Source organism: Zootoca vivipara, chromosome 3 (assembly GCF_963506605.1).
Source record: "Zootoca vivipara chromosome 3, rZooViv1.1, whole genome shotgun sequence".
NCBI classification, from domain to species: Eukaryota; Metazoa; Chordata; class Lepidosauria; order Squamata; family Lacertidae; genus Zootoca; species Zootoca vivipara.
In genome coordinates, this window is record NC_083278.1 from 4,060,889 (window position 1) to 4,083,695 (window position 22,807).

The window sequence follows — 22,807 nt, forward strand, 5'->3', positions numbered from 1 at the left end:
AGTTCAGATTTAATCTTATACCGTAGGCATAGGATTCTGTTTGCTTCTGTGTTGTAATTAAAATATTAATTGAATTTTGATTTTACAAGAATTTCAAAATGAAACAAGTAAAATGCACCAGACCGCCAAGAACATACATGCATCTAAAAGGTCCTCATTAACTGCTTTGAACTCACTATTACTTCCTAACATGGCTGAACTAGATGATCCTCAGGGTCCCTTCCAACTCTACGATTCTATGATTCTGTGAAAGGGGGCCACTTTAATCAGAGTCTTTTTGTAGAAGATTTAAATTCCATTAATTTTGTGGAATAGGGACTGACAGGCAGGGAGATGGCAGCAATAGTCAGAACATATTTTGGCTGCCTTCTTCAGGATGGATTCCAACTGAAGTCTGCTTGCTTTGAGCATCCCTCACAGAGGTTCTGCAAAGCAGCGCAGAGAAGCCTCAACATCTCAGCTGCTTTGCTGAGATGTTTCTGATGCTGGTTTTGTTAACGTTCAATGAGGAGTGGGAGGATAAGCTCCAAGCCTCATTTAAAAGTGTTTCTGCAACAAGCTGCTTTGTGCATTGACAAGAAGGGACTAGAAGGTCTGTTTCTTTCTGTCATGGCTACTAGTACAGCCTTCCAGTTTTTCAGTCTCACTGTGCTTTTTGCACATTGCACCTCATTTTCAGTAAGTTTCGATCCAGCAACACTCCTCCCTCTTCATTGCCTCTTTCTGTGATTGCTAAACACAGTGAATAATTTTCCTTCTTTTTTAGGTCGACCGCTTACTACAGGATGATGGTAAGATGCCGGAACTCATTAAGACGCCCAGAGTAAAATATTTATTATTTCATTTTCTCTTTGTGTGGTGGGATAAAGAAAGTCTGAAACTTAATATCATTGCTTGTATTGATTAGAGGCTGATGCTGGTGAACTGAGAAAGGACATCCCTGAAATAAATTCAGGTGGGTTGCACAGAGACGGTTACCCCTTAGATAAACATACTCCCAGCCCCCCAAAACTTTTCTTTTTCACATAAAAAGAATTTTTGTACTTTGCTCAGTTCCTTTATTTTCCATCAAGAACATTGCATTTTATGGTGTTGTGGGTCTGTGGTGTGCAGTTTGATGTGTGTGTTGGGGTAAGATGCCACCTATATATTATCTTCATCATGTTCTCTTTTATATTTGTACAGGCTGTAAATTTCCCTCCATAATTTGTCCCATTGCGTTCTGTATATTGGTCTTCCTAGATCTTGTGCCCATCTTATCATTGTACATTTCACTTCTTCGTCCTTCAACTCCCACTCTAACAAATGACTATATAATTTTGCTAATAATTTACTTTCATTATCTAATAATATCTCCTGTAATTTAGATTTGTTATCTATGAAACCAATTTCCCTATGTTTACTCAATAGACTCTGCATCTGATGATATTGCAGCCAGCTCGAACACTTATCCTTGATTTCATGATACGGTTTCAATATTAGTTTCCCATTTTCCTTTATTAATAATTCCTGATATGTTAGCCATTTCTTATCATAACTTCTGCTACTTAAGGCCGTCATCTCCAAAGGTGATGTCCACCAAGGCGTTTTCGGTTCCAACAGGTGTTTATAATCCATCCAAATCTTTAATAATGCTTTTTTAAAAACGTGATCTGAAAATTCTTTTAGGTTTCCTTTCTTTTTATTTAATAAATATGTATGCCAACCTGCTAAATTTCTAAACCGTTCCAAATCCAAAATTTCTTTATTTTCCAATTTTATCCAGTCCTTAACCCAGCATAAGCCTGCCGCAGCGTAATGAATTTTTAAATCTGGGACCCCCACCCCCCTCTTTCCTTAATGTCAGTAAGTAACCTAAATTGAATTCTAGCTTTCCCCCCCTCCCATATAAATTTGCTTAGATCCCTTCTCCAATTCTCGAAAACCTCTTTTTTATCTATAATAGGGAGCATTTGAAAAAGAAATAACATTTTGGGTAAAACTGACATTTTGATTGCCGCAATTTTCGCTGAAAATGATAATTTTAAATTTCCCCATCTTTCTAAATCTTTTTTAAATAGATTTCCAGATTTTAGCATAATTATTTTCGAATAAATTTATATTATTTGTTGTTATTTCAATTCCTAGATACTTTACTTTCTTTACGATTTCCCACTCTGTTATTGCTTTTATCTCCTCTTCATCTTTTCCTCTTATATTTTTAACCAATATTTTAGTTTTTTTCAATTTATCTTTAGTCCTGCCACCTCTCCGTATTTTAGTAGCGCCAATTTAAGGTTTTTTATTGAGTCTTTTGGATCTTCTACCATTGTTACTACATCATCAGCGAATGCTTTAATTTTTAACAAATTGTTTTTAACTTTAATCCATTTGATGTTCTCATCCTCCTTTATTACTTTTAACAAGCATTCTATTGTTAGCACAAACAGGAGAGGTGACAATGGGCACCCCTGGCATGTCCCCCTTGACACTTCAAATTCATCTGATAGTTCCCCGTTGATGATTAATTTCGCTACTTGCCTTTTGTTATGTATTAAGTTAACTGCAGTACTCCTTCTGGCCAACGTGGCTGCAGTTCTTACCCTGCCCACTGTGACTGCAGTTCTCACTCAGGTCCACAACATGCAAATGAAGGATTGAGAGTGCTGTTCACGGATTGGGTAGCTAGGGGAAGTTTGTTACTGTTGCAAGTTACTGAGTGCTATATAAGCCAGTTGGCTAAGCTACTGTTCAGTCTGGACTCAGAGCTGGAATAAAGAGCTGGTTGTTTTGAGAGCTGTGTCTTCATCCTTCTTACCCACTATTCTACACCTTTTATATATTGCGTTTATACCTTGGAAGAATTTTCCCTCTATTCCTACTTTCACCATCATTTTTTTCATATAATTCCAATTTACGTTATCAAAAGCTTTCTCTGCGTCCAGGAATATAAACACTGCTTTTTTCCCAGGGTTCCAATCCAAAAACTCTATAAGATCTAATAAAATTCTCACATTTCTGCTCATGTTCCTTTCTGGTAAGAAACCCTGCTGATCTGTTCCTATAATTCTGTTGAGAGTCCCTTTCAGGCGATTCTCAACAGAATTCAAGAAGTTTACCTAGTGGACGTTTTCTTTTAGCCGTGGGTTAACTCCTTTCAGCTCTCCTCTGAATGTGTTTCTTTTTTTTTTTAAACATAATTTTTATTGATTTTACAAATTACAAAAGACGATACATACATGAACACCTTTTCCACCTTCTTCCCACCCCCCTCCATGGGTCCTCCCCTGCCACAGAAGTATCCCACGTAGGTGAACAGTCAGAAATGGTCCATTTTATGATTGGATTTCTGTCCTCCTCCCCCTCCCCTGCCCCCAAAGCCCCCCCTGCCACCAGGGAGCTCCAGTAAACCAGGGCAGTACGCAGGAGGTCATCCATCCAACCATCTATTGTCATACCAAAAAAAGAATAAAAAAAGAGAAAAGAGAAAAAAGAGAAGAAAAAAGTGACAAAAAAGAAAAAAGACAATACAAAAAAAAACAAAAAAAAATCTTTATTCCATTCATAATTGTTAAACCATATTTTGTGGGCTTCCCCACCCTCCCCCCTTCCCCGGTTTTCCTCCCTTTTTTATCATCTTCAACAGTTTCTTATTTTATAAAATACACCTTTATACCTTATACTACTTTTAAATTAGCTATTATCATTTTCACCTAATGTCCAATCACTGAAAAATCAAACTCCCATTTTTTCTTCCCGTGCCTAATTTTTACCCCCTCTATAAGCCTCCATATTTTCACCTTTTTCCAAAATCAATTCACTTTTAAAACTATAACTATTCCCAATCTAACCTTACATCCCCGATTACCGGCTCCACCCCCCCAATCCAGCAAGTTCCGTAGTCAGCAGTCCAGTTATAATCCTGTTAATCCATCCTTATAATCACAACTTCACTTTCCCTTCACCCCACCCCCTGTTTACAGCCTTTTGCCATCCAGGCCTCCATACAAGACCCCTGAGCTTCTTCTCTTCTCTGCTTATTTTTTCCCTCTTCCCTGTGGGCATTCTGGAGTTTCAGTAAATCCAATCGTGCCCCCCTCGAAGGGGAGGCACTCCATCCGACTTTTTGTAGAGTAAAATCATCATTTTTTTCCTGGTGGGCTTCATTTTGTGTTATATTATCACAGTCCTCATCTTCATCTTTTCCTTCCAAATCACAGTCCCCATCATTGTCATTCTCACACTCGTCTTCTTCAGTTTCAATAGCTTCATCCTCTAAGAAGTCATATTCTGCCATCACCATCTGGAATTGTTGCTGTAACTCTTGCTGTTGTGTCTCCTCTTGACATAGTTCTATTCTTACTTCCCACATTAAGGTCAAAACAGTCCGCTGGAACTCAGGCGAATACCTTTTTGTTGACATAGTTCAATCCTGTCAAGGTCAAAACTTGTCACATGGGGTGGAATATGGTCACAGTTTATTTTCTCGACTCCATTTTAACAAGCTGGCTGCATTCTTCAAGTCTTATTAAAAATAAAGTTCGAACTCGCATTTCAAAAGCATATAAACCAAAAAGGAATTTCCAAAAAGTCCAGAAATAAAGATAGAAATAAAATTTGACTTATAAATCCTGATCAGCTCACTGGGTTGTCTGGGCTGCCGGCTCCCGAGGAAAAGAAAGGTCTTTCTTGGTCTTAACCTCTTTCTGCAGGGCACTCACAACCACAGTCTCTCTCCCCTTTTACCCTGCATTTAGGGGAGATTCTCTTTGATGCCTTTGAGGGATCCTTTTAAGTTGAGATCTTCTATTTACGGCTTCGGGTTTCTATTTACTGTCTCTTATGTTGCCGTGGGGGGGGTGGCTTCCTCTTTCCCCCCCTCTCTCCCAGGTCCAAATTGTTTTATAATCCAAATCGTGAGGTTACTTACAGTCTTATTTCCAATCGTTTTATTTTCAGAAGAATCCAGCGCTCTCCGCTTTCGGCTTGAAGCTTCTCACCGCTAGGATAACGTTACCGCTCAAAATGGCCCCCGCGACTTCTACCCTCCTCGCTCCGGAGCTCTTATTAGAGCTTGCCGGAGAGTTGGGGAGTCCGGATTGGGGCTCTGCCGAGCAAAATTCGCCCCCGGGATGCCCTTCCCGAGGTTCTAAGGGGCGCAGCGTCGCTCTCGCTGCCCTCCCCACTCCTAGCAGAGACGGGCCGTCTCGGAGACGAGGCGGGACGCCGCCGATCGGCGCTGGCGCTGAACCGGAAGCCCTGAATGTGTTTCTTTTCTCCCATTTAAAAACATTTCAGATATTTTTGAGCTTTTCAACAAAAGCTGTGTGTGTGTGTGTGTGTTTCCCACACCCCCTTCTTAAGCAAAATAAAAACAAAACAAAGCAAAACCACTTACCTTTGAAAGGAAGAGTGGTACTCTGAGTAGGAAATGAAGATTATGAACACGCACAGAAATGGCATTTCCAGTTAAGACCTTCTTTAGTCCTTTGGAAGGAAATGTGAAGCAGTCAGGACCTGGCAGGGAAGGTTGGCTAGGAAGGAGGAGAAGCGCTGTTAGAAGCTGTGTTGCTAAATGATATGGCCATGTTGCAGGTATTACTTTGGTGAGCTTTGAATAGAGGTGTTAGTCATGTTGTCAGTCTTTATAGTAAGCATATTCAAAGAGTGAACACATTATTTTAAATATCTGATGAATCATCTTTTGCATTTTGATTAGGCCAACTCTTTTTTTATTCTCTTCCTTCTAGCTGCTGGACTCACCCTCTTTCAGGGGGATATTGTACTGCCTGTAAGTGTAGTTGTTGTTGTTGTGTTAAGTCGTACATTTTTCTTCTTATTTGTGTGCCCAAAGGTAAAGCATCTGATCTTAACCTTTCTCCATTTTCAATAGAGAAGCCGTAGTGCACTCAAAGATGAGGCTTACCGATGGCAGTTCCCTATTCCATTCATTCTGGCTGACAGCCTTGGTAATACAACATTTGCATCACTACAATACTGCTGAGGTTAAAACTTCTGAAGAAGTGTGCATGCACACGAAAGCTCATACCAAAATATAAACTTAGTTGGTCTTTAAGGTGCTACTGAAGGGATTTTTTTATTTTACCTGATCCATTGTGATTCCTCTAGCTGTGCCTCCTGCATTTGCACAGGGGTTGGGACTAGATGAATCTTGGGGTCCTTTCCAACACTACAATCCTTTGATTCTATGACTCAGAAGATCCCTATACCTGCACAAATAAATAACCCAACCTGTTAAGCAGTTCCTCTAACCAGGCACGTCCAAAAGGTAGATCGTGATCCACCAGTAGATCACTGGACATCTATGGTAGATAACTGGTAGATCACTGGCTCCCCCCAAAGAAGCTAAATAACTTTGGCTCCCCGAAAAAAAGTGCTGCACCCCCCCCCCCCAAAATGGGGCTTTCCTCCTCCCTTAAAAAGCCCAACAACTTTGACCTGAACCCTCCAAAACAGGGCTTTCCTTCCTAAGAAAAGCTCAACAACTTTGACCTGAACCCCCCAAAAGGGGGTAGATCACTGCCAGTTTTTAACTCTGTGAGTAGATTGCAGTCTCTTGGGAGTTGGTCACTCCATTTCCCTGCCTTTTACTTAAAGGTAATCTGATGTCCCTCTTTAAGCTGCAGTAATCATAGGAACATGGGGAGCTGTCTTATATCCTAGGCCAGGGGTCGGCAATGGGTGGCCTATGGGCGAGAAGTGGCCCATGGAGGCTGTTTAACCAGCCCACAGGCAACCCCAGAACCAAGCCGCCAGCTCAGCGAGTCCCAGCTCGCTTCCACGGTGCCGGAAATCACGGGCACGTTCGCTCGCTCGTGCGTGCATGCACACGATCCAGCGCAATCCAGTCCACGGAGGGATCTCCGTGGGACCGATCTGGCCCAGGCAAGGTAAACCTTGCCGACCCCTGTCCTAGGCAGATCCTGGGTCCATTGAGCTCAGTATTGCACACTGACTGGCAGCAATGGCTCCCCCAGGTTTCAGGCAGTGGGCCTCATCCCCACCTGGGGAAGCCACTAGGGGTTGGGCCTGGGACCTTCTGCATTCCAAGCACATGCCCTGCTACTGAGCTAAGGCCATCCCTTCCAGTTTTCAGAAAGATAAAGCTAGTGTAGATTTGTCCTGGTCTGGTGCATTTTGTTTTGTAGCTGTGTGATTTGTGCTCATACTGTATTCTGATGGCCATTGGCTATAAACAATAAAAATGATTGATTGACTGACTGACTGATTGATTGATTGATAGTGGCAAAACTGATTTTTCATAAACTGCTTTTTTTTAAAAGATCTGAATGCCAAAGGGGTAATTCTTAAAACGCTTGAAGGATTCCAGTTAAAATCCTGTGTGGATTTCAAACCATATAATGGGGAGCAGTCGTATATAATATTTCAGAAGTTAGATGGGTAAGTAAAAACACATTGGTGCTTGGGGTTTTTCTTTTTTAATTTTTTTAATTAAAAACACATTTATTCAGAGGTTGCACTTCAGCGTGTTCCACTGCCGTAAGACCACAGAATGTTTGCCTTATTTTCCAGAGACATTTAGGTAAGGGGCAGTGAATCAAATTGTTCCAGTTTCTTCCAAAGAGATGGAAGCTTATGAAATATTGGCTGTGAATCATTGCTAAAGAATCATTCTCTAAAGGCAGGGTGGGTCTTGTGTGCTCACAACCTCACAGAAAAAGAAAAATGGAGAGGAACGATAAAAGGGCAGAGGCAGAAGGAGGGCCAGGGAGTGAGTGAGTTTGCAGAGGACATAAAGAGGTCTCTCCAGCCCTTCAGATAGTCTGATATGAAGGGGATGTGCGGATGGTGGGAGGAAGCATGGTCCAGAGGAAAAAGAGTCTGGCTGCTGGATTCAGCCAAACAGGACTCCGCCTGCCAGAGATTATTGAGCTACCGCATCTGTATTGCAGGGGGGTTGGTCTAGATGACCCTGGGACCCATGTCCTGCTCTACAATTCTATGCACATTAAGAAGTGTGCATGCACACGAAAGCTCATACCAAAATAAAAACTTAGTTGGTCTTTAAGGTGCTACTGAAGGAATTTTTTTTATTTTACAATTCTATGATTCAACAAAGCCAGATGACAGGAGTTGGCCTTGATACAACCCATCACTATTTGTTTTGTGCTTTTAAAAACAAACAAACCTGTATTTTACATGCAATTTGGCCCTATGAATGCTTAATACAAAAAGAAGAGGGAATGGAAAGGAAAATGCATAATTAAAATTAATTTAAAAGGTGTAGTCAAAAGTAGTTACAAATTGTTATTGATTTCCATGTATAAAGAGTGTTGTCCAGAATGAAAAGCTGAAAGTTTATCCCTGCCAAGCACCTTTACTTTTCATTTTTGTTTTTCAGATGTTGGTCTAAAATTGGAAATGTAAAGGGAGGCCAAAATGTTTCTGTTGGTGCAGGATGTGACACCAAAGGCATCATATCTCATGAGATCTCACATGCTTTGGGACGTATCCATGAGCAGACACGGGCAGACCGAGATGATTATGTCAAGATATGGTGGGATCATGTGCGTCCAGGTTGGTGCTCAGGCCCTTAAATGAATTGGGATATTGTTTCTCCTGAAGACATTAAATTCCTCCTGCAGATGCCAGGTGAAATGGGGTAAAGACACATACTTTGGAGAACAGATGGGGGGTTGATTTCACCTCTGGTGCTATATATTGTTCCTCTGCGTTGTATGAAACTCCAAACATTCATTCAAGAGAATATACATATGCATGCTCAGCAGTTAGAACAGGCATAGGCAAACTCGGTCCTCCAGATGTTTTAGGACTACAACTCCCATCATCCCTGACCACTGGTCCTGTCAGCTAGGGGTCATGGGAGTTGTAGTCCCAAAACATCTGGAAGGCCAAGTTTGCCTATGCCTAAGTTAGAACAATTGAAACGGTTTATTGTCAAGAATTTTGAAGCTACTGAAATGGCTTTCCAATTGTCTATCTTCCTAGGTGGTATTATTATTATCCAGGATGGGTTACAACAATGTAAAAGTATAATACTGTATGAGATATTTTGTAAATGCCTTTAATTACATATATTCCTAAATATACTGTAATATTCACACATTAAAAGGTAAAGGGTAAAGAGACCCCTAACCATTAGGTCCAGTCGCGGGTGACTCATTTCGCTCTACAGGCCGAGGGAGCCGGCGTTTGTCCGCAGACAGCTTCTGGGTCATGTGGCCAGCATGACTAAGCCACTTCTGGCGAACCAGAACAGCGCACAGAAACGCTGTTCACCTTCCCTCTGTAGCGGTCCCTATTTATCTACTTGCACTTTGATGTGCTTTTGAACTGCTAGGTGGGCAGGAGCTGGGACCGAGCAATGGGAGTTCACCCCATTGCGGGGATTCGAACCGCCGACCTTCCGATTAGCAAGCCCCAGGCTCTGTGGTTTAGACCACAGCGCCACCCGCATCACACATTATATACCCACAAAACCAGGGTTTCTCCTAAGCGTAACTCAACAGACAATCGCAATTCTCTGATTATTATATATGTATGATGCACATGTTTTCAAGAACTAATTTGTTACTTTCATGGTCATTTGTTTTTTTTTAAAGTTTAGTGATTAACCATAACCAACTACCAAAAATTAAATTAAAAACAAAATTGAATGGCCCTGGGATCTTCAGATGAAGTGGTATACAATTATTATTATTTGCAACATTTGCAACACAATTAATCCCTATTTAGCTTAATTAAAGTACATTCATGCCTTGGCTAGTGACAATTAAAAATGAGAACTTTTCATTATCCTGGAATCATTATAGAAAAGTAATTCCTGGTTATTGGCCACAAGGGGAGTTGTAGCCCACAGCAGCTGGAGGGTACCATGTTGGCTGTCCCTGTTTTAAAATACTGTTTATTTACACCTCACCTTTTTCCTTGTCAGGACTCAAGGTGGCTTACAGCTAAAAATAAGTAAAGAAAGTAAATAAATAAAAATATTTAACTAACTGACCAATTGTGTCACAGATAGCTTGGTTCTGCCCCCCCCCCCCGTATAAATCTTGACTTTGCCCATGCCTCTATCTGAATAGACAGGCATTTAAACCTGGTTTGTATTTGAGCAAGGTGTGCAAGGGAACATATTTTATAGATCAAAATGAAGGCTTGTTTTCTCCTGCTCTGGAGGGTAGGACAAAAAACAATGGCTTCCAGTTACAAGGAAGGAGATTCTGACTAGATATCAGGAAGAACTTTCTGGCAGTAAGAGCTCTTGGACAGTGGGAGATTGTGGACTCCTGTTCCTTGGAGACTTTTGAGCAGAGGTTGGATGGCTATCTGTCATGGATGCTTTAGCTGAGACTCCGCCATTTCTGGGGGGCTGGACTAGATGACCCTCAAGGTCCCTTCCAACTCTACTGTTTTTATGATTCTATAAGAACTGGACTCAAATATTCATGGGGGCAGGGCGAAATGTCTTGTCCCCTGACAATGGAATTGATCTTTGGGTAGTCAAAATTCTCAGATCTTTTGAGCATGCCCAGTTGTGGGAGGGTCTTTCTAAATTGCCCAAGAGTTTGGTTGTTTGTGGCAATGAACATTCAGTTACAAGTGGCCTTGGACTGCTGAAGGGAGCCAAGATTTGTAGAAGGAGAAGTTTGGCTCCTTTCAGCAGTCCAAGGCCACTTGTAACTGAATGTTCATTGCCACAAACAACCAAACCCTTGGGCAATTTAGAAAGATTTGGAAAAACCCTAAACCTTGGTAAAAATATAGGCTGATGTGTATTAGATTCCTGCTTATAGGTTTTTCTTGTAAAAGCCATGTGCACTTTTTTAAACATTCTGGTGTGACATTCTCATGCCTATTCCTCTGCACTTGAAAAACAGTGCTTTCTCGTAAGAGGTAACAGCAGTGAGTTGATGGTTGATGAGAGATTGGAAACTGTGAACTCAAGCAACATAGTTCATGCTCTTAAGTAGCACACATTAGTTGAGGTCATAATTTTTCTACATATATTTGTTCAGAGGGTGACCCCCCCCCCGTCATCTTACAAGTCGAAGGTGGCAGCCATGGCCCTGATGAAATCATGGCATCCTGTTCCATAATCAAGTCACCTGGCAGAGCATGGATTGCAAGTCCTTTGAGCGCAACCAGAAAGTTAACTGTGTGGTGTTTATTCTGCATGCAGATCAAAAGTACAACTTTAAGAAAAGGGATGAGGACGATATCACAGACTTGAATACTCCATATGATTATGAATCCATCATGCACTATGGCCCATCTTCATTTAGTAAAAATGAAAGCTTAAAAACAATTACTACGAAAATACCAGAATTTAATAACATTATTGGCCAACGCTTGGATTTCAGCACTTCTGACCTAGAAAGACTCAATCAAATGTACAACTGCAGTAAGTCATGATGAGACAGTGAAGTTGAATTTGCAGAGTGAAACTGAATACATTGCCTTTGAGTAAAACTGATTAAATGCCTTTGTTAAATGGAAATGGGAAAGGCGCTTCTCTTTTGTTTCTAAATATTTCTTTCTGTATTTTTACTCTCCCCTCCTGCCCCAGCGAGAAGTGTCACCCTTTTGGACCAGTGTGATTTTGAGTCAGCTGATATATGTGGCCTGGTTGAGAAAACCAGTGGAGATACCAACTGGATTCATAAGAAGAGCAGCCCCAGAGAACAAGACCATACCCTCTCTGGACGCTGCAAAGGTAAACTGGGGACAACCCCATCCTTCTTTTATGGGACCAGTTCTGTGCTCCTTGATTTGATCACTGTATTATCTCCTGTTGACTCAGTGGAAAGTACGTCCAGTTCTGGGCACCACAGTTCAAGAAGGATACTGACAAGCTGGAACGTGTCCAGAGGAGGGCAACCAAAATGGTCAAAGGCCTGGAAACAATGCCTTATGAGGAACGGCTTAGGGAGCTGGGCATGTTTAGCCTGGAGAAGAGAAGGTTAAGGGGTGATACGATAGCCATGTTCAAATATATAAAAGGATGTCATATAGAGGAGGGTGAAAGGTTGTATTTTGCTGCTCCAGAGAAGTAGACATGGAGCAATGGATTCAAACTACAAGAAAGAAGATTCCACCTAAACATTAGGAAGAACTTCCTGACAGTAAGAGCTGTTTGACAGTGGAATTTGCTGCCAAGGAGTGTGGTGGAGTCTCCTTCTTTGGAGGTTTTTAAGCGGAGGCTTGACAGCCATCTGTCAGGAATGCTTTGATGGTGTTTCCTGCTTGGCAGGGGGGTTGGACTGGATGGCCCTTGTGGTCTCTTCCAACTCTATGATTCTATGATTCTGCGTCACAACTCTTGGCTTTGCCATTTTCCCGAGCTTCCGATCATCATGGCCCAAAGTGAAGTGGAAGACATGCCAAATGAGCCCTTAATCTGGACAGCGGTTCCGGTAGTTACATTTTATACTTCCTAAGAATAGCCTGAGACTAGTCAATTAAAGTGTGCAAAACTAACGTAAGGAGCATTTGCAACAGGAGCAATTGCTTCCAGCTCTGCACTTCTATGTTGTGTTCATCATTCAAGCGAAAAGGAATTGAACGAGGCCACTTAAGGAGCTGGAGTCCTGCAGCTTTAATGCAGCGTCTCCCTGTGAAGTTTTTGTGGTGTTGGAGAAGGACCACATTTGTGTCAGCAGCAGGGTGTCCTGTTCATTCCCCAAGTGAAAGAATTGGACTTCTTGATGCCAAATTTGCATCAATTTATTGTTTTGCATAGAACCTGTGTGCAAAAGAATAAAAGGACAGAAACCTGACTCCACAAAGGAGAAGCAAGGGAGAGAATAGTCTTGCAGGAGGAGGACTCCATTCTGGGTGATACTGGGAGAAGGGAATACAGGGAAGCTTCCTGGCGGCTCTTTGTCTGCCTCCTCCCTTTGATAGAATTCACTGAACTTCAGATCTGTGGGGCTACTTCCACTTCCAGAGCCTAGCCAGTGGCTTAAGCCCTACCAGTGGTGAGGTGGGGGTGGGGGCCTTTAGTCACCTGTCTCCCAGTTCGCCCCCCTCACATTGCAGCCAGTAGGGCAGAACTGACCACATCTGCTTGAGGGATGGCATAGTTGAGGAACCATTTAGCAAGGGTGGCAGGGGGACGAGGATTCTGTAGATTCTCTACTATTCCACACACACACACACACACACACACACACACACCCAACCTGACCTTGACCATGGCCAAGTCACTGCCTCTCTGTCAGCAAAGCAGCCCTTTTGTCACATCCAAGAGCCCTTGGATGGCTTTAGGGCTGCAGCCTTCATTGCATACAATTTAAGAAGAAGGAAAAAACACAGAACTTGCCAATATTTGTTGCATTCCTTTTGATAGTTAACTGAAGTGAATGAGGGTCTTGGAAGCCTTAGTTTGGTAAGAAGAATCTAACAGAGACCCTTAGCCCCTCAAAGAGCCATAGTACCCAGGACTCTTTGGAAAGCCAATGACTGCTCAGCCATTTTAATACCACGAAGCAGATATGCCCCTAAGTGGCCAGTTTTTTCAATTTTTTGGAACCCAGCTATAATAAAATTCTCAGAATTTGTAAGTGATAAAAAATTACAGACATTGTGATTCAGGTTGTACATAGCTCATTCAGTAGAGCATGAGAATCTTAATCTCAGGGTCACTGGTTCAAACCCCACATTGGGCAAAAGATTCCTGTATTGCAGGGGGTTGGACTAGATGATCCTTGTGGTCCCTTCCAGTTCTATGATTCTATGGTTCTAAGAGGTAGCATATGCATAGTAATGCATGATGCGCCTTCAGTAGCGCTAGCTTCTTCTCCACAGATGCCGGCTATTTCATGTACTTTAACACCAGTTTTGGGAAGAGAGGCGAAACAGCGATCTTACAATCCCGCATTCTGTACCCAAAGAGGAGAAACCAGTGTCTCCAGTTCTTCTTCAAAATGACAGGAAGCCTCTGGGACAGGCTTTTCATCCAGGTGATCAAGGATGATGGCACCGGAAATGTCCGTAAGCTGGTTAAAGTCAAAACATTTCAAGGTAATGTTGAAAACCAGTGAAAGATTTTTGGAGTGTTCTCAGCATACAGTGGTACCTCGGGTTAAGAACTTAATTCGTTCTGGAGGTCCGTTCTTAACCTGAAATGGTTCTTAACCTAAGGCGTGCTTTCGCTAATGGGGCCTCCCGCTGCCACTGCGCTGCTGGCGTGCGATTTCCATTCTTGTTGTTGTTTAGTCGTGTCCGACTCTTCGTGTCCGACTCCATTCTTATCCTGGGGCAAAGTTCTTAACCTGGAGCAACCACTTCCTGGTTAGTGGAGTTTGTAACCCGAAGCATCTGTAACCCGAGGTACCACTGTACCTTGTTTTAAGACCACAGCAAGATTTTATATCCTTTTGGCAGTGACTGCAATGGCCAAGGACTTTGGTGGGCATATATTTGGAGCAGATTCTCACTCACGAATAACTCCTGCACAGGAAAAAGATGTAGGAAATATGAGCAACATCCTTCATAAAGACTGTGCAAGTGTCTGTTTCACCAGATTTTCCAGGGTTTTGAAATGCACAGAAAAGGGTCCCTGCTTCAGACAACCACCTTCCATTTGGCCACAGAGGCAAACTGCTTCTTCCTGCTCTCCCCTCATCAGTTTACTGCCTCTGTTAGTGGCATCTGAAGAGAACTAACGTGTGTGAATTATTCTAGATTAATACAGCATTACTAAGAGCTGGAGTCAAGCAGCAATGGGTTCTAGGAAATAACTTGTGTTTTTGCAATTAATAGCAATTTTGCTATCAGCAAATACAGTAGGTTTTAGGGATAAATGATTCAGATAATTTCTGGTTCATTCCACTTCTGCATATTTTGGGGGGCAGGAGTCTCTTTTGGCCAATTTCAGCAATAATGTGCAGGTGTTTAGTTTTTGTTTTTTTAAGACGAATTCCACACCAATCTGTGATATGAGCGCCAACATGGTCATCTTTCTCATATGCCAACACAGAAGTCACAGTGTCTGTCTTTCCTTCCCATAGGAGACAGCGACCATAACTGGAAAATTGCCCATGTGACTCTGAAAAATAATAAAAAGTTCCGGTATCTCTTCCATGGCCTAAAAGGCAATCCTGATGACTCATCTGGAGGAATTTTCATTGATGACCTCACCCTGAGTGAAACCCAGTGCCCCAGTGCGGTCTGGCTTATTCGCAACTTCTCTCATCTTCTTAGAACTGCCCCCGAAGGCTATGCCATGTTCAGCCCCCGGTTTTACAGCTCTGAAGGCTATGGTTATGGCCTAACATTGTATCCCAGAGGCCAGAGTGATTCTGCTTTGGCAAACTATACACGGATTTCTTTTCACCTGGCCAGTGGAGAAAACGATGGTGTTCTCGAGTGGCCAGCTCTGAACAGGCAGGTGACCATCAAGGTGCTAGACCAGCATCCCAATGTCAAGGAAAGCAGGTCCATTGAAAGGAGTTTCACAACAGATGAATCACAGGTCCTGCCAGGTAGGTAGCTTCTGCCTGATAAGGCAAGAGGGCAGTGACTGGTTCAATGTTTTCCCCTCCCTGAGATGCTGGAATACAAAATGCCGGAGCTTTTGCTCAAGATTACAAGCAAATGTCACAGAAGATGCTGAGAGTAAAATTCTTTATTTGTGTGCTGTTAATTCAGCAAAGGATGAATTTGCTCTTTAACAATCCAGGGAGACAGGGAATGAAGCATAAACTGTGATTTAAAAAAACCTCATGGAAACAAGTTTGTAACTGGAACAAATCTTTGGTGTAAAATGCTTCCTTTAAGGCACATTGATACCTTCAGGTAATAATAATACTATGACATTTGAAGGACATAAAGCAACTGAAAGCAATATAATGATAATGATAATTAAGAATAAGAATAAGAATAAAAAGAATAATAATAATAATTTATTTATACCCCGCCCTCCCCAGTGAGAGCCAGGCTCAGGGCAGCTGACATCAATAAAGTTACAATAAAACGTAAAAGAAAGAAAGAAATTGATTAAAATGCAGATTAAAATACAATTTAGATTTTAAAATTGTTTTAAAATGCAGCCTCATTTTAAAATGGCCCAAATCAAAACCCAAAGGCCAGGCGGAACAGCTCCGTCTTGCAGGCCCTGTGGAAAGATGTCAAATCCCGCAGAGCCCTGGTCTCCAGTGAGAGTGCGTTCCACCAAGTCGGGGCCAATACTGAAAAGGCCCTGGCTCTAGTTGAGGCCAATCTAGCCAACTTATGGCTCGGGATCTCCAAAATATTGTTATTTGTGGACATTAAGGTCCTCCATGGGGCATACCAGGAGAGGTGGTCCAGGCTGCTGACAAATCTAAAAGAATCAGCAGTCACGACCCACCTCGATCCAGCTGTCTACGGAGCTCATCTGTTAGGGCGACCAGAGCTGTCTCAGTCCCATGACCAGGGCGAAAGCCGGACTGAAATGGATCTAGAGCAGATGTTTCATCCAGAAATCTACCCAGCTGTTCGGCAACCGCTCTCTCAATTACCTTACCCAGGTATGGAAGATTTGAAACCGGGAGGTAATTGGAAAAATCTAAAGGATCTAGAGATGTTTTCTTTAAGAGCGGATGCACCACTGCTTCCTTCAACTCGCCTGGGAAAGTCCCCGTGCCAAGGGACAAGTTAATGATCTCACCCAGGAGGGCCCGTACCTCATCTGGACACACTATGATCAGCCAAGATGGGCACGGGTCAAGGGAGCAAGTGGTGGGCCTTCCAGCTCGGAGGAATCTGACTACATCAGCAGGGAGTATCCGATCGAAGTGGTCCAATACTGGACTCAAAGACAGTCAAGGGGCCTCCAGTTCTGTTACTGTATCCAAATTGGCAGGGAGGTCACGGCAGAGCAGCAAGACTTTCTCTGCAAAAAAGCTCGCAAATGCCTCACAGCTATGGGTCGAATTCATATTTTAATTTGGCTGTTCATCTCAAGTTGTTAGAGATCTAATTATTCTAAAAAGTTACCAGACGTCCCCGTTTCCCAGGGATAGTCCCCAGATTTACAAATCAATCCCCTGACAAAAAAAACCCATCTATTTAGTAGGAAGTTGAAAAGTGTCCCTGGATTCATTGGAAAAAAATCTGGTCACCTTAGGGTATGAGCCTGCGAAGATGGGAAGGCAGGACAGCTCTGCTTTGAAAAACTGTCCGTGGTTGGCATGCGTTTCCTTTTGAAAGTGAGCTGGCTTCTGGTGTCACAGGGAAGACACTCAAACGGAAGGCCCACCAAATTTCTGGTGTCATGGGGACTCGTGACAAAGCCTCAAGTATCCAGGTCCCAGATTACTTTGGGGTTTTAAGTGTCAAAGGCAGCACTTCCAAGTCAGCCTAGAATCTAAATTGATTGCAATCCTTGCAGCTCCTCGCCGAGTGGATCACAGACCAGTGTCTGTCAGCCATCGGGGCTGATGCCTCCTGGACCGACTGAAGTTTCTGAATGCCCTTCAAGGGCAGCCCTACACAGGCAACATTGCAGTAGTCCAAAGTAGGGTATGTGCACATTGGCAGCTGAAAAGGCAGAGGTTGCTTTCCCCACTGCGTTTCAAGTCACATTTGATAGGAAACCTCCGAGGGAGCAAGTATGCCGGAAAGCCTGGGGAGGGCAATTTCCCATGGCTCCTGGTGCTCCTGGACACAATCACCACGACTATAGTCAGTAATAGGATTACCGACTTAATTTAGAATTTGTGTACAGAGAGCAAACAATGTTACTGCATAATTTGTACTATTTTGTAGAAAAAAACGATTCTTCCCGATGGGGAAAGCCTTCTCTTCTGGGAAAATTTGATCCTTCATGCAAATGCAGCCGGAGCAGAGATCGAGGATGGAGCAAATTTGTGTCCCATGCACAGCTAAGAAGAAGGAATTATCTGAAAAATGATGATCTTATTATCTTTGCAGAGTTTGAAGGTATGGAAACAGACTCTATTAGAAGATGGAAAGCAGAGTCTTTTCAGTTTTGACTTATTAAAAACAAAGAACAGGAAGTTATTCTTTCTAAAGTAAGGAACAGGAAATAACAGTAAAGTATTTGGGGGGCTCCATTAGAGCTAAGATTCAACAGAACCTAGTTTTCAGTTCCTGGGATCTACTCTGAAGAGTAATAGTAAAAAAAAAGTATAAGTGAACAGGTACATAATGTTTTTCATTCATCACTGAGTAGCCACATATCTGGGATTAGCAGAAAGAACCTCCAGGGAAGGGATATGAATTTCAGGTAGCTCCTTACAAGTCTCATTTTTAGAAATTAAGCAATGTGCATCACTGTTCTCATTTATATACATAGATTTTTATCCAATAGAGTGTGTATTATATATAACAAATGGCTCCAGCTTCTCTCTATGTTTGGGCTTCTCTCCCCCCACCCTCCACAATTGAGGACTAGGATTCTTACAAACAGCCAGCTAGTGTTTTATGAGAAAATTACGATTGTGTATAAAGGTTATTTACTTCTTTTCAACATTTAACAAAGACATTTAATTTTAGTCTGCATTGCTCAGCCTAGTTACAATTTTCATTTCATATCATTTTAACCTAACCTATGCATGCTGGGGGTTTTTTGCTGCTACTTTAAATAAAATTAAATAAATTAGTAGGTGTAAGTTTTCATTTAAATTTTGGTTGAAAAATATGTGCCATGTTTGTTTGGACCAGTCCTTTCTCTCTTTCTGAATAAGATCTAACACATCTCAAGAAGACGGAACACATTTTCCCAGAAATATGGCCTATGGATCAGAATGTCTCCCTGGAACGGAAAAAAAGATCAGCCTCTCTGGAAGACTGGCAGTCCTACCTGAGAGAACAGTGTGACCCAAATCCGTGCCAAAATGATGGCACTTGTGTAAAACTAAAAGGAAAAACAAGCTGCAGGTATCCCATGCTTTCATGACATTTCTTTCTTTCTCATTTATGTGCCACATGATTAGATCACAACACCAACAACAATTTCATAGGTCGACTGCACCATGGGAGCAGGGCCGGGGTGGGGGAGTGCTAGAGTCCTGTCTACTCAAGTTACATGGGACCAATTCCAATCTGTTACCTCCAGGGATGTGGACAGGCTGCTTGGACGAGTCACGAGTGAAACCAACCACCTGTCTCCTTGATCCTTGCCCATCCTGGCTCATAAAAGCGAGCCCTCTGTGAGGGAGCCTTTCCAGACCTGCTGAAAGAGGTGGTTATTAAACGCTTCTTTAAAAACCATCTTTAGATGCGGCCAATATGGCCAACTATCGCCCAGTCTCAAATCTTCCATTCATGGGCAAGGTGATTGAGCGAGTGGTTGCTGAACAACTCCAGGCACGCCTGGAGGATGCAGACCATTTGGATCCCTTCCAGTCAGGATTCAGGCCTCATCATGGGACTGAAACTGCCTTGGTCACGCTGGTCAATGATCTCTGGCAGGCTAGGGACAAAGGCGAAAGCTGTTTCCTAGTTCTGCTAGATCTCAAAGCGGCCTTTGATACCATCAACCATGACATCCTTCTGGACCATCTAGAGGGGTTGGGAGCTGGGGGCACTGTTACACAGTGGTTCCTCTCCTTCCTCCTGGGTTGTGTCCAGAAAGTGGTGTTGGGAGATGAGTGTTCAGACCCCTGGGCTCTCACTTGTGGGGTGCTTCAGGGTTCCATCCTCTCCCCCATGCTTTTTAACATCTACATGCAGCCGCTGGGAGAACTCATCAGGGGGTTTGGGCTGGGTGTTCATCAGTATGCAGATGATACCCAGCTCTACCTCTCTTTCAAATCAGAACCAGTGAAGGTGGTGAAGGTCCTGTGTGAGTTTCTGGAGGCGGTTGGAAGATGGATGGCGGCTAACAGATTGAGGTTGAATCTTGACAATATAGAAGTACTGTTTTGGGGGGACAGGAGGTGGGCAGGTGTGGAGGACTCCCTGGTCCTGAATAGGTTAACTGTGCCCCTGAAGGACCAGGTGCACAGCCTGGGAGTCATTTTGGACTCACAGCTGTCCATGGAGGCGCAGGTCAATTCTGTGTCCAGGGCAGCTGTCTATCAGCTCCATCTAGTACGCAGGCTGAGACCCTACCTGCCCGCAGACTGTCTCGCCAGAGTGGTGCATGCTCTAGTTATCTCCCACTTGGATTACTCCAATGCGCCCTACATGTGGCTACCTTTGAAGGTGACCCAGAAAGTACAGCTAATCCAGAATGCGGCAGCCAGACTTGTGACTGGGACTGGCTGCCGAGACCACATAACAGCCAGATGAACAGGGTATAAATAATATTATATCATCATCATCATCATCATCATCATCCTCATTTTTGCCTTTGCTTTTCTTGCAAAAATTCCAGCCCATTGATGTTGCACTTGGATAGGGAAGGGGCTTTCTTCAGCTGAGGGCTGCACTAAGCCATGGTCCTCTCTCCGAGAGCTGCATGCCAAGTGGGCATAGCCAAAGTATAAAAGAAATGTATATTATTATTATTATTATTATTATTATTATTATTATTATTATTAATTGGACAGATGTGGGCAGAAAATTTGGGCACAAAAGCCTTTTGTACTGCAGCAGGGGATGCATGGTCAGTAAAAAGCAGCAATTATTTTTATTTTTATTTTTTATTAAGGAACAAAGGAAGTGTCCCAAAACACTTTTTAGTATCACAAAGGGGATCTATTGGAGCAGTCTGTTAAAAAAAATTGCAGGGACCATGGGGGTGGCACATAAAACCTTGTGGCATCACAGGAGCAGTCAATAATTTAAGGGGGTTTCTTAATTACAAATTTATATGGGTCTTTCCAAACACACAAAAAGCCTTGGCCCATGGGGTGCCAGTTAGCCCCCCCCCCATGCAGAGGAAGGCTGCTCCGTGTGCGCTTTAGAAGCATAGGTACAGCTTTCTCCATGAAGCAGTGTCACCAGAAGCTACACCTGTTGAATTTTCTCCTACCTGAGATCTACAGATGAAGGGCGGTATATAAATTTAATAAATTATAACAGTAATAAATAGCATGCAGCTATTAAAGGCCCCAGGCCACCACCCTTCAGGCTCTTAATTTAGCATTTACCTCTGTCCCTAAAACCTTGACAGTCTTTGAAGCAGGTCAACATAGGCAATGGCAGTTGCTCTGGTTGCTCTGAACATGGAGACATGCATTAGGTCACAGCTCCTATTGGGATTGTGGTGGTGACACATTTTCTGGGCTGGGCTTTAAGACTAATAAGGGGCAGGGAGGCTAACCTTTCCTTGAGGCAACGCAGCAGCTCCAAATGCTCTTCCACTGGGAATTCCTGAGCTCACATCCATGTTGTCCCTGAAGAGTCTTCAAAGAAGCCTCCTGATTACACTGTTCATTTGCACTTCAGCTGCTCTAAATTGTCATGGGGAGAAAATCCAAGCTCCAAAATGGACATTTCCCCTTCTTCTTTTTACAGGTGTGCTACAAGCTACCTCTTCTTCTACACAGGAGTGAGATGCCAGGTGACACATGTCCATTGGAACACCCTTGGTCTGTTAGCTGCTGGAGCTATAGCACTAACCATAGTTATGGTTTCCTTATTACCGGTAGTTAGGCAATAGTCTTCCTTTTTTCAAGAGTCTGGTTTTACAGTGATTTCATACTTTCTGTGAATTTTGTTGTAATTCCAACTCACCAGGACTCAATCATCTGAATTATGTGAAAGTGATAACATGATAACCTCCTGTCACCTCAGCCATGTGCTCCAAAGCTGGAGGCCAAACAGGGAGGTGATAGAAGGTCCCAATTCCGTGTCTTGGTTTACCTTGACATAACAGATAACTGCCTTTAGAATCTCAATGCAGCATGAAACATGACTATGGCCTCTGTTGGAGCTCTGTTGATTTCCTTGTGCAAGCAGAGTCTCTGGAGATGCGAGACAGATATTAGGTGCCTGGTTTAGAAGCCGGAGGAGACCTCTCCAAAGTTGGCTTTGCATTCTTAGAGCGTTTGCACTGCACAGTTCTATTCCAGGCATAGGAATGTTGCCCACTTCCGGCCACTGCCAGCGCTGAAATCGGCGGGGTTTGCCTTGAGCTCCGAGGCAACCTGGCTCCGCGAGGGGGGGGAGGTGCGATAGCGACGCACCTCCCCAAAAGAGCCCCAGGTTGTGTGTCCTGGGGACGAAAGGCTCAGCGGCGCCCCGATTCTGCGACTCCTAAACTCCCCGGTAAGCCTTAGAGCCCCAGAGAGAGTTTGAGTGGTAGTCGCGGGGGGCCATTTTGAGAGTAATCGTCACCCTCGTGAAGTGAAACTACGTGCCGGCAGCGGAGAGCGGTGGATTCCTCGCCTTTTCTAAAAACAAAGGATTTGGGACCCGTGAGTAATTTATGTAAAACAATTTGGACTTGTAATGATTTGGCCACGGAGGAGGTGTAAAAGGGAAGTCGACCTCTTCTATTGAGAGACAGGTGAAACAGTAACCTGACCCCTGCCGGGAAGGTGAAAGGAAACATCTAATTTGCCATCAATTAGACTTAAAAGCTCTCTCCCTGAAGCAGGGGGGGGGGAGTGAAGAGTGAAGTAATATTCAAATTCCCTGCAAGTTTAAAGAAGTGTATTTAAAGGAAGTCCCCGAAGAAGCCTGTTCTGGGTCCCTGGAAGGATTAGCGAATGGACCATAGAAATGAAGTGAGGATTACAAATTTTATTTGCTTTGACTTGGACTTGGTTAAAAAGTAAAGAATTTCAATCATGGAAGAGAATTAAGAAGAGAAAAGATTCCCATATTGGGTTTAAAATGGAGTACTAACTATCCAAACCACATCCCTGTCATTTCCTGCCCTGCACTCTGCTGTTTTCCCACGGGATGGAAAGTGATAAGATGGCTG

At 43.1% G+C, this 22,807-nt stretch overlaps 1 protein-coding gene across 1 annotated transcript; it reads left to right on the top strand.

The window, feature by feature from the left end:
- The first annotated feature begins 609 nt into the window (after nucleotides 1–609).
- On the top strand, nucleotides 610–21,979 carry MEP1A (meprin A subunit alpha). The gene is made up of 14 exons (XM_035110629.2): nucleotides 610–678; nucleotides 767–791; nucleotides 908–955; nucleotides 5,730–5,770; nucleotides 5,873–5,948; nucleotides 7,284–7,401; nucleotides 8,363–8,538; nucleotides 11,162–11,383; nucleotides 11,549–11,695; nucleotides 13,789–14,004; nucleotides 14,994–15,467; nucleotides 17,734–17,907; nucleotides 18,675–18,867; nucleotides 21,394–21,979. Exons 1-14 carry the CDS (start codon nucleotides 610–612, stop codon nucleotides 21,536–21,538), a joined length of 2,124 nt encoding a protein of 707 aa, XP_034966520.1. The 3' UTR covers nucleotides 21,539–21,979.
- Nucleotides 21,980–22,807: the final 828 nt, after the last annotated feature.

Bases quoted from the DNA above. Each gene is read 5' to 3' on its own strand.
- MEP1A (XM_035110629.2), top strand. From the start codon at position 610: ATGGCTACTAGTACAGCCTTCCAGTTTTTCAGTCTCACTGTGCTTTTT. The intron at 956-5,729 runs GTGGGTTGCACA...TCTTCCTTCTAG, and splicing joins CATCCCTGAAATAAATTCAG to CTGCTGGACTCACCCTCTTT. The intron at 17,908-18,674 runs GTATGGAAACAG...TTTCTGAATAAG, and splicing joins TATCTTTGCAGAGTTTGAAG to ATCTAACACATCTCAAGAAG.